The sequence below is a fragment of the Larimichthys crocea genome, chromosome XI (genome assembly GCF_000972845.2).
Source record: "Larimichthys crocea isolate SSNF chromosome XI, L_crocea_2.0, whole genome shotgun sequence".
In the NCBI taxonomy this organism is placed as follows: Eukaryota; Metazoa; Chordata; class Actinopteri; family Sciaenidae; genus Larimichthys; species Larimichthys crocea.
This window is the reverse complement of record NC_040021.1, coordinates 18360099-18376446: the sequence shown is the minus strand read 5'-3', so window position 1 is coordinate 18376446 and position 16348 is coordinate 18360099. Positions and strand designations below refer to the sequence as shown.

At 40.0% G+C, this 16348-nt stretch overlaps 1 protein-coding gene across 2 annotated transcripts in view; it reads left to right on the top strand.

The window, feature by feature from the left end:
• The window catches only part of cdk19 (cyclin dependent kinase 19), a 52275-nt gene extending 38541 nt beyond the window's left edge, over positions 1-13734 (top strand). For both annotated transcript variants that reach the window (XM_027284187.1, XM_010730035.3), the window contains exons 12-13: positions 4025-4270; positions 7435-13734. In XM_027284187.1, the coding sequence (XP_027139988.1) occupies positions 4025-4270; positions 7435-7560 (372 nt within the window). In that variant the 3' untranslated portion in view covers positions 7561-13734. The remainder of the gene's footprint in view (positions 1-4024; positions 4271-7434) is intronic.
• Positions 13735-16348: the final 2614 nt, after the last annotated feature.

Below are 16348 nucleotides of genomic sequence, written 5' to 3'. Positions count from 1 at the left end.
ATCACCTCCATCACTGTTAAAGCTTTTAACTTTTTTAACAGAAATGTTAGACATCTCCTGGAAGTACACAACCCATGTGCATGTTTTTGTGTTTAAGTGACTAATGGGGACAACAATTTTTGAATTTAGTCCAGTATTTAGCAAGAGTGCTGCAGCCAGCAGCCACAAAACTGGCTGCACTGTGTTCATCTTTCAAGGCATATGCAAGCCATCAATGTACGTCCACTAACACCACACACAGTTGTTTTATGGCTGTGTTCAAAGCCACCAGACTCCATTGGGAAAAAAAACACAGTAATTTTATGTTGCTGCCTCCATTGGTTAATTTACCAATCAGTTAATCTACCTAACCAATCAGACATAATTGCTCTGAAAGATTACACATCAGTTGCAGTGCAACTGGACCAGTACCAAAAAATGTTGACCCCAGTAGTCACTTAGACACAGAAACATGAGAGGGTTAAATAACACTGAAGTGTCCTTTAAGACTGGAACTATACTGTGTTGTGTGATTTATCTGAAAGCTCGATTGCAGATTGAAGTGATCCAAACCCTGCGCCACTGTGAGGTGTAAGGTTAGTCTCCTGTGGATTGTATTACTTTCCAGAGCGAATAATGAAAGAGGAAGAAAAACACAAGCTGGACAAACACGAGCAGCTGATTGAAGCAGTCAGAGCGTCTCTCCAGGTGGAGGTTTCAGAGCTTAGCTGTTTCCAGAATCTTTCACACACTGTAATCTCTGATTTATGTTAGCCAACTGTTGGCTGCAAGTGGCTCATACTGCAGTATATTTCAGTTTACTGGACAGCTTATTCAGTTTCTGGACAGTTCGGTCAGCTTTACCAGCATTGGTTTGCTCATTTCTCGCTGCAGTGTTTAAGCAAAATGATGTTTGTTTTTAAGGACAGCATCGATGTTGGTGTCTTATCCGCATGCAAACACATTGTTCAGAACATGATGAGTGTAAGAATATCATAAAAACACAAATGTCATAAAGTAGAGGACCTGTTAAGATCTCAAACAAATGCTGCATGATGATTATTGCTTTTACTGGAAACAACGAAAAAACACTAAAACGATTCAAATATGCAATTTGATTTTGGGCACCATCATAACCGCTTAGAGTTTCAAGTTCATGTTAGAACTGCCTATTCTAGTATGTGATGTGGTGACATACCTATCATCACACTTAATAAGCATCACCTTCGAGTCTTTATTTGTCTGTGATGACAAGCATGTCATCACAGACAAATAAAGACTCTGACAAATAAAGGCTGGCGGATGTATGTTCGCGAATAACCTGACTAGACTAGTTAATTAAATTTGAAAAATGAATTAAAAATGCTCTTCACATGAGTTTTTATTAGATTTTCTTTCCAACCAAGTCCACATATTTAGTTTTCAATTTAATGAAACAAAAAATGTTCACATTAGAGAAACTGCAACAGCAAAATCCTGTCCGTCTTAAATGGACAAATCTTTTCAGCTCCTGGAGTTATACAGCTGTGTTATTACCATATCAACCTGCTGTCAGTAGCTTGATCATTTTTACCTCTCAACACACCACCACAGGAGCAAAGGATCCGTCAGTTGAGGTTATTTATATCAGGAAACTGTCACCAACATTATTCAGTTGTTGAACGTTTGTCTTGTTTGTGCTGAAAAATGAAAATATTTCCCCTAAAGAGCTCTCGTCTTACAGAGAGCCATGTATTCTTTAGGCTTTAGCTTCGTGAGATAAATAATACAAACATTCCAATAACATTGTGTGTGCCACACACATTTTTCACATCCTTCCTACCGCACAACAGCTGCAGCGATCAATCCCAGCACATATTTTGTTCATTTCAGCAAGTGGAAGTGTGGACTCACTTCAAGATGAACATCTCCACAGGGAAACATATTTATGAATGCATGTGTACATCTTTAACAGCAGTAACTCTTATTGTGAAATGTTTGGGGACTCTGCGTGACAGTTTTGCAGCTTTGATTCTTTTCAGCAGTGCGGGGTGGATGTTTAGAGAACCGCAATGTTTTAGATGATAGTTTGATCATCTCGCTTCCCCACGCGTGTCTGGACAGTTTTACACTGCAGCCATAAAAGAGCAGGTTTGGTTACATATCAAATGAAGTCTGCAGTCCCATTACAGCCCACAGACTCTTCCCTTTTCTATCAGCTATTTTTACAGTGTAATAAATCACTACAGGGATTCAGCTGTGACTTTGCCAGAGGCAGGGACACACTGTGCACACAAGAGACAAAGTGCAGCAGCATTGAGCCCTGGTGGTGGAAAATAATAATAAGAACATTTACAATAACAAGTACTGTACTTACTGCACTATGGAGGTTCTTTCCACTTCTACTTCACTTCATTTCAGAGGGAAATATTCAACGTACTACTTTTCATTTACTGATATAATACAGCACATTGTTGAAGAGTTGGATGTCTGCCTGAGACGTTTCCTCTCCGAGCTTCTCACATACAGTATGTTCATGTAAGTAAATTAAAGAAAAAAAAAATGTCACCCCTCAGGTTTATCTGCTTACCCCACCACTGATTTAAACTAGCTAACTGTATATAGAGTAGTTCACACTAGCTCCACCTCCAGCAGCTACAACAGTAAAATTCAGTCATTCATTGATGCATCAGAATTAACATTAGTCACAGGGTACTTGAGTACCTCATTTTATGTGGTATTTTTACATTACATTAAGTAAAGAAGTACTTCTTGCACCACTATTGGGCCCATCAAGTGACATATTTGCAATTTAATTCAAATGAATTTATTATTCACATATTAACACATATAATCATAAAAGAACAATTTGAGTGAATTGAATTTCTGTGAGCTCTAATATAAATTCTTAATGGAACTAAGTAAGTAATCATAATAGAGAAAGTATAACTCGCAGCTGCTGTGCTAAAATGCAGATTTGTGTTGTGCAATCTGACTCAAAACTGAGCACAGACAGAGACCGACATCACGGTGTGATGCAGAGAAGCTCCTGCATCACATGAGCAGCTGACACTTGATCTGAGCGCATCGCTTCACTCTGGAGTGTGTGTGAGGAGTGTGAGGAGTGTGACAGGCGCGAAAAGACACAAATTCAGTCTCATATGGAGCGTGGAGACGCAAACTAGAAAATGAAATAAACAGAGAGTCTGCTGCATTACATACTGAAGTGAGAGCTGTCATATAGTAAGTATAGCTAATTATAAATAACAGTACATTTATACTAAAATACATACATAAGTATGTTCAATCTCTTTTAACTATTTCAGTGAATGGAAATACAGATTCAGAAACCTCACACCATCTGGTGAGCTGTACCTAATTTGTCTGTCACATATTGAAAAGACAATCTCTGAATCTTCTCCCATTCAGGCATTTACATACAAGACCTTCTGCGACATACTGAATCCTGTGAGCAATGTCTTTATATTTTATGATCCAGATACTTAAATGAGTTATTTTATTGTAATCAAAACTGTATTACCGCTTCCTGTTTTTGCCAACAAATGCCATGATGTTCAGAGTCAGTTCTTGATTGTATCACATATTTAGCTTCTCTTGACTCCGTTGCAGATGGCATCAGGAAATGTGGTTTGTTCAGGTTCATTATTTGAGTCAAATAAAACAGATTCATTCGTACCCAGAGACAGTCTGTTGTCTTCTAAAGGCTCAGTCACATGAGCTAAAATCAGTGTCTGCAGTGCGATACACTTCAGCTGGCCTTTCCTGAAAATGTGAACACAGTTGTGTAATATATGATATATGACATGATATCATCTAACTAAACACACGCTTTGAACTGAGTTACAGAATTGTTTTGTCTTTGTGGTAACAGGTCATTCCTTGTGTTCAGAAGTTTATCTTTGTTGTGATGTTTTCTCGACCTAACCAAGTTAGATTACATGTAATTTGTCCCAGTCAGTCACAGCAGAACAGAATAAAACAAAAAGACTCTTACGAGCAACTAACTAAAGTGATTTCTTACCGCCCCCTGTGTGTCTGTGTGCAGAACCAGACCCAGCAGCACCAGCAGACAACGGGTCAAACTCAGGCCCAGAACCAGCAACAGACGGCAGCCCAGCAGGCCCCCTCCCAGCAGAGCTCAGCCCAAACCAACGGCACCGCCGGAGCTACGGGGGGCACCGCCGGCGGGGGTTTACAACACGGCCAGGACCAGGGGCCCCCCAACAAGAAACCTCGGATCGGACCCTCTGGGGCCTCCTCAGGCACTGGGGTGCTACAGTCAGAGTACCAGGTTAGATTTTACAAACCTTTATACTCCAGAAGGACGTGGTTGGCAGTGAACTGGTCCTACTAACAAGTACTGTACTGATATCTCCTTCTTCTGTGCCACAGAGCACCACTAAAACCACAGCAGTGAGTCACACTGTTCTTTCATTCCCATGGAGACACACTCTGTAGTTTATTTGGACTCAGCCTCACACACAGCTGCCTACCTGCTGCTGGAAATACTTGTAGTGAACTAAATGTAGATTCATCCGCAGCTGAAAATAGTCTTCAGACTCACTGTTTACTCCTGCAGCGATCAGCTGTTTAAGGAAATTTCAAATGACATCATCAGTAGGAAGGACAGGGCTCAGGGCTTAGAGCTACACACAGGTCTAAAGGTATTAAGAGGTCAAGGGAGAAAATTGAGAAACTATCCAGTGAGCAAATCTGCACCACAGCAGCACCCCGACTCTGTTTGCGCTGAATGGAACCTTAATTAGTATCACTGGTAACACCTTTGTTTACCTACTATTTCATGTCAGAATGGCTGCTGTGATGAAGGTCTATTTGCCCACACGACAGCCTTTGTCAAGCAGTCAGTCCACTTTATTTAAAGAACAGGAATAGATTAATGACACAGTGCATCAATGAGACAGAGTTTAAAAAGACTCTTTGTGCCGTTTGATGTCACGCTATATCTTCAATGTGAGGGCATACTTTGAGTTTTCGGGCATTTACCCATTCACAGATACTAAAATACATTCATCAATATGAGAATAAAGAATTATATAGGATGTATCATATGTTCTAAATTTAATAAGGGCTGAGAGTCCTACACTGTTCACTCAGTAAGAATCATTGTGTTTTTGTTATTTTACAATGAGACTTCTACATCTACAGACATTTACAGTCCATCGTGTTGAAGTCCCATTTCTACAGTAACCCAGAACAGACAAAACAAACACCAACTCTACATAGAGCTTTTCACGTTTTTGTGTGCTTTGCGGCCGCCATAGTTTCTTCTTAACGTTTGGAAGAAGAGGGTGAGGGGTTGCACATTGAAACTTAAAGCTAAAGTCAGCACTTATCATGATATGATATGAACATACCATTTATAATCAAGACAATAATAATAATAAAACAAGCATATTATTATTATTTAATAATAATAATAATAATAAAGATGCAGCCTAGCGAGGTGACGCCTGTAGCTGTGTCAGATTCACCCTGTGTCCTCTGCACAGCGTGTGGAAGTGGAGCTCCAGGTGGTGAACATTTCTTTCCATGCAGACAGATGTGAAGGAATGTGAGCAATGTAATCTACGTATAACACCAGACAACAACAACTAACTGTTGGCTGCCTAATAAATACTATACACACACACACACACACACACACATTGTCCCGCTGTCAGAGCTGATAGCAAATCACTGGGATGCCTGCAAGCTTTTACTTCCTGCTCGGAGTCTTATCACGGAGCGGTCAGGGAAAGCATGTGTCAGTGAGAGCCAGCCCCGCACAGAGCACGGTGTGATAGAGGTGACCTCTCCAACCTCTTGTTTGTGAGGCCACATGGGGGCGACACTATCAGGCATAAGCACATCTCGTACACCTATAGATATATATAGCAGTGGCTGAGGCTGCATGTGAGACAGCTGGGAGCTGTCAGGCCTCAGCAGATGTATAAATAAACCAGTGGAGCAGGCTTACATTCCAGGAGGGTGGCTAGCTGTCCAACAGTGCCATCACTGTCAGCGTCCTACTTTTCCCCTCATTGATCCGGCAGGCTATCCCCCCATGCACCACTCTCCAATCATTCTCCTAGATGACGCAATGATGCACATGTGACCTGAACTGAGTAGAGTACACACGCAATCCGTTCATCTGAGGTCCTCGCAGTCACCTTCCTAAATGTGTTCGGATCGTCACTCTCTTTGTGTGTTTGAGTGTTCTAGAAACAAGCACAGTGTTTCGCTTCCATCAAGTTGAAGGCGGAGAAGAATTTGAATGCAGAGTCAAGTTTCAAACACACTGGATTTCTCCATAATGCAGCCCGATAGTATCTTCCTACAACGCACACCACAGGCCCACTTTGCAAAACAAACCATTATATCAGTCGGTCAATATGAGAACAGTTTATATCTGGTATGTAATGCAGAAAAACATGCCTGTGGTAAGAGTGAACTGTGATTTACAAAGTGTAGCAGTAGGACAGAGTGAGAGAGGAAGCAGCTCTTAGCTTCTAGAATTGGTTAATAATGTATATATAAAATGATAAAACAAATAAATCAGTATCAGCTTATATGTTATCAGATATGCGCCAGTATGAAAACTATTTTTTTCTTACATCTTACAGCCTTCTGAGTATATTTGCATAATCATATCAGTGTAAAATCCACATAGAAAGCTCAAAAATTCTAAAATCAGTGTCGGTATCTGTCTCAAAAGTCCCATATCAGTCGGGCTCTCTCTTGACAAAGGTACTATTTTTACAAGCTTAGTGGTATATGTCTAGTATATGCAAACATCCGTTTTCCATAATCGCTTATCCTTATCAGGGTCACAGAGTTCCAGCAGACATTGGGCGAAAGGTGTGGTATACCCTAGACAAGTCACTACTTCATCACAGGGCTATGAGTAGTATACTGTGTTGAAATGAAAACACTTGACTGAATTTAAACTGTCCCTTTTAAAACCAATCAACAATCAAGAGCCTGATTATAAACCGACAATTTTCAAGATCATGGAAAGTATGAAAACTAGGGACGCTCCATCAGCTCATCAGGTGGAGTATACCCACCATGTATTAAGTCCTTACCAGAGCTCTCTCCCCTGAATTTCCTGTCCCTGTCTCCAGCTGTCACTGTCCAACAAAAACAGTATTTTTGAAGTATTAAAAGTAGTTTGTGCTCTGAGATTTAAAAAGTAGAAGTGCTCGTTCTGTGCAGGCACTATTAACTGTTGCAGCTAAAGATGGAGCTAGTTCGAATCAGTGGGGCCCAAACTGGAGGGTGGACCCCTCCAAAGGATCACCAGACATTTTGTGAAATACTTTCTTGTCAATAGTTGGTTGTAAAGATAAATACCAGTGCATCTATACACTAAATATACAGCTAGAGCCAGGTGGTGATTAGCATTTTAAAGTACGCCATACATCTGTTCACTGTCTTTTCTTTCCACCCATCCAGCACTCCGGCACCCGCCTTGGTTACCAAAGCAACGTCCAAGGTTCCACTCAGCCCCAGAGCACCATGGGATACTCGTCGTCATCCCAGCAGAGCTCCCAGTATTCCCACCAGACCCACCGTTTCTGAGGCTCCCAGTTGCTCCTGAACCAGCAGAGGAGTCAGCTCCTCCTCCTCCAGCCAGACGTCACCGTGCTCCCTCGGCTCCAGCCGAGGAGTCGCTCCCTCAACCTGGTCGGGCCTCCCTCCGTGTGTTCAGTCATCATTCCAACCCAAGCATCCTCCCGTGTAACCCTCCCTCACCTTTGACCTCTTTCTCGACGGCTTTCAACGGCACTGGAACATGAAGGCAAACAAACATAGGAACCAAAAAAAAAGAAATCGAACAAGAGGTTCTGCCTCGTCGGGCTGGCGAACCATGTTAAAACTGAAAATAATGTAAGATAGATGTGAAGGCGTCACACACACAGACTCAGAACTATGGCACTTAAAAACACAATGTTCCTCCCGAGGAAGAATCGCAGCTGTGTTCATATATGTACATTATATAGCACCTTTTTCTATTTGATTTTTGTTCCCTCTCACTTATTTGCTAGAGTTTTCAAGTTTACCTTGATAGTTGATGTCATTGTAAATATTGTTATATATGGAAGCGAGGATGAAAGGAAACACAGGAGGAAAAAAAGCCCTTTACTGTCGTCTCTAGTGTAATATTTACCTTAGATAATCAAAAGGAACGCAGAAAAAGTTTGAGCTAACCCTGACCTTTTAGAAAATTTAAAAAAAAAACAGTCTCATGTTTCTACACAGAAAAATTCAGCTCGTAAGCTGATGCGATTGCAGGGAAATATTAAATGCGCAATTTAACTTCGACTTCTTATAGGGTTTCTATGTTTAGACCTCTCTTTATCTAGATTTGGATTTAGAAAGTAAGAAAAGTAGTTGTCTTTTTACAGCTTTGAGTTCTGTATATTTTCCGACTCACCCCGCTACCTTTAGAGATAAGAAACATTTGGCAGCCGAGCTTCGTTTCTTCTTCTTCTCCTTCTTCTTCTTCTTCTTCCGACGACGGCAACGACAGCGTTTTGAGGTCGGACGCCTCTCATTTGTGGCCAGCAGCTCCGGAGTGTTTTCTTGTCCAGGAGCTGCCGGTGGACACTTTGCTCTGACACCCATCTTATCATGGACCCTCAAGACTTTCAAGGTTTTTGAACACAAACGTGCGCATAATCGTACAGGGCAGCTAACAGTACGCCCCTCCCTCCTCCTCCTTATATGCTTCTTGAGACTGTTACTGCCTGATGTCAGATTGTTTTTTTTAAGGTTTTAATGTCATCAATGTTGCTCTCTGAGTGTGAGTGTGAATGAGCGCGTGTAAGTGTGTGTACAGTATGTTTTTTTATGCATGTTGTTTATCCTTTTACTTGCTAGAACTGCACTGACCACTGAACCGATCTGCAAAGAGCTGGAACAAACGCAGGGTGATTTTGGTTGTTTGAACACTCCTCTTCCACTGCAACCTTCTGACCAAGCACTGAGCAGACATTCTGTCGAGACACGTTCAGAGACTATAGGTGCGTTCTTTAACACATGCCAAGGAGGCGGGAGCAACAATGATCAACCCAAGTATTAATGAAATGTGCAGTTTAACCCCTCAGTGCCTCTACAACAAGGATTCTTTCCTATTTTATCCTTTCCTATCATTTTATGCAGTCTAATCACCGACTTGTATGTATTTTATTTTTGAATTTAAAAAAAATTCAATTGAATTCAAGAGTCAAACTGTTGGAAACCTTTTAAAATCCATCAGTGGTGGAATGTAACTAAGTAAGTAAGTACAACTACTCAAGGCTGCACTAACAGATTAGTTTGACCTGTTTTAATAAAACCTATGATGACGTTTTAGGACAAATTTATAGTGAGAATCATTTTTGAGGTTGAGACTTTTGCTTTGTTAGAGGTTGAACTGCCTGACAGTCTGTAGTTTAAATTAACCACAACTCAAACAGCAGTAACAGAAAAATTCTACTATCATAAGTCAGTACTATCATCAGTAAACAGCTGAAAAAACTTCCTTTTACTTTTACAGACTTGTATTTATTAAGAGTATTTTTACATTGTTGTAATATTATTTTTAATGAAGTAAGGGATTCTTCCACCACTGAAGGCAAAAGGAATGACAAATCTCCTCCTCCTTCTTGTTTCCTCACATCACATCTTGCTCCCTCCTCACTGGCCCTGCTCAGTCACATGACCGGCCAATCGTGCAGGTTGTATTAAAGAATGCACCCGATGACTCGACTGTAACTGTAACTGCGTTTGCTCCAGTACAGACGTGGACACGTGCTGCATCTGATAAATGTGTGACCTGCAGTGTGATCAGGAAACACTGACACCTTGTGGCTGAAAAGAGAACTGGACCTCTGTGAAACTGCAATTATACAAGCAGATATATTGTTGTTGCAAAGCAATTTTCACCAGAACATGCAAGACATGAGTGTTTTAGTGTAAGACTGATGTTGTTATTATTATTGTGTCCAGAATTCCAGTCGTGTGTCACTGATGCTGAAAGCAGCCCCCTGTTGTGCTCTCAGCAAGATACACTGATTATTTGCATCTCTCCGCTCAAAAGTGTCTCCTAAAAGCTTTTGGTGGACACTAAGACGTCTCAGTTCTAAGACGGAGACTCTGTCTGTAAAATCTCTTCAGTGACTCCTCGGCGTGTCCTGCTGTTCCATACCAGCTCTTTCTCTGCAGCAGCCGGGTGGATTACAGTCAACGTTACGGGTTTGGGGGTCACTTCCATCCAAACTGTCAGTTCTGCAAAAAGGTTTTCATTTTCAATTCCACTTTTTTAAGCAAACACAAACATGCAAACTAAGTGGATTTGTAGCAGATTAACTTTGCAGGATCCGTGTCAAATACTGACATTTTCATTTGGAAAGTTTCCTTCCAAAATAACATTGACAAATAGAAAAGGTTACATCTTCTTTTTGTAAAAAAAAGAAAAAAAGAAAAAAAAAAGAATCAGAATTGTAAAAATTTGAAAACATTTTTTCGATTTTTGGTTATTTCAGTGTTTGGCGGACAACATTTACAGATTGGATCTTGTATATTGTACACATATTTGAAGCTGCATTTTTTTGGCCTTCTGGGTTCAGCAGAAGAAAAGCATTATCACCTTATAGAGAGCTGAGATCATGACGTCACGTCCAGGCTGTCCTCTGTTCTTTCTTGAACCTGAGCATCACTCTCATATTGTCAGACAAACATCGAACCCACAGCAGCTCTGTTAGATGCTATTAGAAGTTTAAAGATTTATTTGCTAGCAAACAAAAAAAATTATAGCTCAAAAGAAAATGTAGCAGTGCAGCAGCATTTCTCTAACTTTTAATCTCAGCTGTCTATAAAGTAGGAGTTTTTCCTATAGGCTAGGGAAATAGGTTTGTAAGAAGCTGCTAACAATAGAAATATTACATAAACAACCGTATATAGTAAGATAAAAATAGATAAATCAGCCATATTTAGACTTACAGTGAACCACACATATTTTTGTAAGACTGGATTTTAGTCATTTGTGTTATTACAAAAATCTGATTTTGAGAAAGTTTTCTTCGCTCTGGAACAGAACCCAAAAGTTGGTGGTTTGACATCAGCTCTCTGTAAAGTTAATATGGCTAACATTAGCAAACAATTGCTCTGTTTTAGTGGCCGTTATTAACATTAGAATGAATTTGGAGTCGTGTTTCTGGCTACCTGACCATGAGTCCAAATGCGTTTTGGTTTCCAACTCCTGAATACATGGGGCACGTTAGCTGCTAAATATTTCATTATGTTCGGTAGCTAGTTGCTAACTCTGCCCCTCTGCCATTTGGTGCTAAACACTGAAAACAGCTGCCTGCAGCTGTAAATGAGGTCGATAAGAGCAGAGTCTGTGGGCTTGAAAACCAAAACTGCACTGAAAGAAGCTAAAACACCCAGTAGTAACAGTAGACCAGTATTTGAAGGGAAGTCGGGTGATAATAATTGACCCCTTTCACATGACAAGTAGTTGTTTGATCAATTGTTGATTCAAAATATTGATTAGTGCAGCTTTAAAAGTAAACTTCAGGTAATAAAATTCCACCTAAAATGTACTTGTAAAGCATTTCCAGAACGAACTCTTCGTAGTGTACGTTGCTTTAGTCGTATGGTTCAACTTGTATACTCTTGTGTTCTGACAGTCTGGCAGGCAGATCCAGGAAGACACAGTCGGTTTAGTTATATGTGACGGGGATCAAAACCAGCAGCTATTCAAAGGTTTTCTCCTCTCTTTAGTGTGTGTATTTGAAGTCAAACTGAGTAGCAGCGAGGATACGTTAAGACACTTTGTTGTAAATTTCTCTCTCTACACAAGCGAGGTGTCACAAGTATTATCAAGCGCGAGGCTCCAGTGGGAGACAAATTACTGTCAAACAACTCCTATGCAAAAAAGAAATCCCAGACTAAAGCTTTCACTTAGGTTGCTTAGGTTTTGCAGTTGACAGCTTTTATTATATATTGATGGGTGATGATGTGTATTCATTCCTTGTGTAATATTGAGTACAGTTGTCCAAGACAGCACTCACCTATGTCCTTTTTTCACAGCATTTTGAAATGTACTCTAAATGAACTATTGTAAAGAAATGCATATATATGGATAGTATACAATCATATTTATTATTTCCATACATCTATGAATAATACCCATTTTTTTAACTTTCCTCTGCCTTAACTATAGTAGCTATAGAAAGGGACCTCTGTCAGACAAAAGCAGGCATCACTAGACCGTGTTTCTTGTTATTTTAGAGTCATTTCTTCTCTATACGCTTACATGAAATCATGTCTAGTTACTGAATGTGTTAATGCCACCTCAATGTACAGTAGAATGAAGGTGACGGCGTTGTTTGGGATCACTCACCGGCTTCTTGTGGTTGGTTTTGGTCACGCAGATATTCCACAGTGTCACTGTTTTTTACAGGAATGATAATAATCCACGTTTTTTATTTGTGTGGATGGTGCCTTTTTGTAGTCGTTCATCTTCTAAAGATGTCATGGGAATCTGTTCAGGACTTTTTCTTTTTTTTTTTTATATTATTTTATGTCGTTTGTATTTACATGCCTCCTCTGTAAGCTCTTTGGGTCTATGTCTTCTGTTTTCCTCATTACTATGTAGCATATTGTTATTTACACAATGTGGAAGCTAGCAGCTGAACATACATATATATATATATATATATATATATATGTAATTTCAGTTCATTGTGTCTCACCTCTGAAGACTGCAAACAATCCTGATGGAGGATTCGCTCTTGTTTTCTCTTCTAATAGATATTGTCCTCACACATTACTGAAGCGCCGTTATAAGTATGTTTTGAAATGCTGTACATAAAACACATTTTAAGAATTTCTCATTGAGATATTGATACAATAGTTGTCTTTTAATGCACTGTTGTTGCTCAAATATTTAGTGGTAAATTAAAAAAAAGTATTTAATGTTTTTTAATGTCTTGCTTTAGACACTAAAAGTTCTGGCAGTGCTACGAAAGTTATATGCAGATGACGCTCCTCTGTGTGTGTGTGTAGATATGGACAGACACACATTAGTACACGCCTATAATATAAAATCTAGTGCACTTCTAGGCTGCTCTCTCCTCTCACATTTCCTCCTTTTTGATAGTATTTGCATGTGCCTGTCTTTTTCCAATGGAGAACATAAGCACTTGTCGTCGCCCTCTCTTAACAGTTTGTACAGACAGACAGACAAATAGACAGACAGACGCTCCATCTGCAAGTCAGAGTCTCTGCGATGCCTTCAAGGCCCGTCGTGCCATGTGGCCTGTGTCACAAATGTGGTTACAATCTTTTAATAAGTGGCTCTGTATTGTGGAAGAACTTTAAAGTTCTGTTCTTACAGAAAACAAAATCATCTTCATGTGTTTATGAAGCTCTGAGTGAGCTGCATCAGCAGAATGCTTTGCAGGTTGGGGCGTCTGTCTCCTCTTCTATATTCTCTCTGTATTACGTGTGTGTGTGAGAGTGTGTGTGTGCGTGCGTGCAAGTTTGATCTATACATATGGCCTAAATGTATTTTTTTTTCATAGCATTTACAGATAAGGCAGCAATAGTTCAGCGCAGGAAAATCAAAAAAAAAGAAGACATTTATTTAGCTGCTTTTAGCAAACTTGTCCAAATTTCACTGTACAAATGACTGTTAAATGAGAAAAAAAGTCATGTATATTTATTTTATATCCTCTATTATAATAAAAATCTCTTTTGTCTCAATCACTTTCATGTGTGCAGTAGTATGTTGAGCTCTAACCGGGGTGCTGCTGCTCCTATTCACCACTTGATGTCACCCAAGGGTGGCTGTTCACAACAGCTGAACTCTGAGTCCTCCAGCACAGTCCTCTACAAAGGACTCATGAAGAAAAGTGGTTTTTAAACTGGGGTCTGTCAACCAAATGGGCTCCCTCGACCATGAATAGAATATTTTTGTGGCTGACTCATTGATTGACTATAAGAACTTAAAAATAACTCAGGGAGGATTCCTTTAGACAAAATTTTTGTGTATCTATTGTGGAGGTCCTTGATGTGAAGTTAGGGTAGTGTTGTAGTCAAGACCAGCTAAACTGAGACCAAGTCATGACCAAGACCAGACAGTATTTAGCCTACTTACAGTGGGTAGCTAATATCACCATATCTCTTTGGGTGAGGCACGCGCCTCATGTAGCCCTATCAGTAAGTGTATTGCAGGACTGCTGTGTGTTTTCTTTTGATTTCCTCCTTGACGTTAAGGAAGTCACTTTGTGAAGGAGGGCAACAGCTAACAGCTCATAGTGACAACACATTTTAATTAGAAAGGAGTCAAGTTATTGGTGTCATCTGAAGCAGGAAGTTTTACTGAGTTCAAATGTATTTCTTTTTTTTTATTATCTGCTTTGTTAAATACTGAGTTTAATTTGTTGGAAGAAGCTGTTGGCTCGTGGTCTTTGGGGTTAAACCTCAACATGACCTCTCTTTAGTTTTTTGTGCCGTGCAGGTGTTTGCTCTCAACATTACTGAGTGAATAAATTTTGGTCTTGACCGATCATGAAAAAAAAATCCTGAGTTCTTTTTTGTCCAAGACCGAGACAAGACCATGTAAAAATGTAGTCAATTCCAAGACCTTCAAATAGTGGTCTTGAGACCAATCTTGACCAGACAAGTCACGGGGCACATAGAGACAAACAACCATTCACACTCACACCCACGAGCAATTAACTTGTTCAATGTCTTTGGACATGGTTCAAACCAGGAACCTTCTTGCTGTGAAGTGCACTGCCGTGTCGCCCTAGTCATGTTTATGTGTTTATGTTAATTTATAAAACAAAATTGTCTTTTTTTTGGAGCTTTCAATCACATCTCATGGTCTTGTTGGCTCAAGTCATCAGGTAAGCCTGGTGTGGAAATGTGGGAGATGGTAACCTCTGTCCTTTGCTCAAAAGTTGCCTCCTTCGTCATCCACCGGCTCCAGTGAGCTTTTGGACTAAGATTATTCCATCACATACCGAAAAAAAAAATCATAAAATCATAATTTTAATGTTTTTGTTTGTCCAGATTTTGAGATATCACACAGATATCAGCTGTCACACCAGAACAATGGAGGTAAATGTAATGTTGTTTGTGATGGTCATAGAAAAGAGAATGAAATGATTTTTCAACAAATCATGATGAAGCAGCTCTGTTACTGTGTTCCTCCACAGAGTCATTCATTACATTACATTCATTTGGCAGACTCTTCTGTACAAATAAACCCATAGTAAGTGTATTCAGCCCCTACTGGAACAAGAGCTAGACGTCATAAATTCTATGTGCATCCCTTCCAAACAACAGTGGTTACATTTTCATTGGATCTTCTTCTCCCTGTAAAAACACTGAATTATCCAGAGGAAGTGGAACATGTAAAAACATGTTGCTGTCTTCAAATCTCAAACAGAAGTATTAAAATCTGGGCAAGTAAACCCGAACCAATCCATTCAGATTAGTTAGATACGTAAAGGTAATTTGGGTGAACCGGCCCTTTAATGCACTTTGGAACTTTTGTAATTGCACAAAAGGTTAAATGCTTTACCCTTTGCTGAAAACATATCTTCCAGACAGCTATTGATTTCATTAATGGCCTGAAATACAAATTCCACAGACTCTAAAATTGTTAGAGGAAAGTAATCCATCACACTGAATATTTAGTTGTCTATATTTTTGTCAAAGTCAGCAATAACATATGATATCCATGATTAAAGTGCTAAAACTCAAAGACAAAACAGGGGACAAAATAACATCATGTACCTCTTGGATCAGACTGCATATATCACCTCTGATTGATCCTATTACACACACACAAAGTACATCTGCAAACATAGGAGTTAATGTGTTTGGATGATTCGAGCACTTCTATCCACCATCAAGACATTCCACAAGATGCGTCAAGTAAGCGCTACATTCACTTCTCTTTATGGACTCGTGGTTTGACAAGTGAAACCAGTGCAGGCAAGCTGAGACTTGGCATCGACCTCATGAGTTCTGGCACAAGCATGGGATCGACAGCTCAGCCTGCAGTGTTACTGCTACCACTTGAAGGAAATTTATGACTTGGAGAGAGCTCAGCAGAATGTATTAACGCAGATGATCCCATTTCCTACCATGTCTCCAGGTGCTGCTGCTCGGGTCAGCTACTGAGGAACGAGGGAACGAGAGCCCCACACATATAGACCTTAACCTGAGTAATCCTAACAGGCAGCTATGTTGTACTGGAGATTCAGCAGCACACTTTGTCTGCACTTCAGCATTTTTAAATGCCACCACATTATCTGTCATACCAGTAGAAGATTATTTGCTCTAAATATGACCTGAGGTTTCC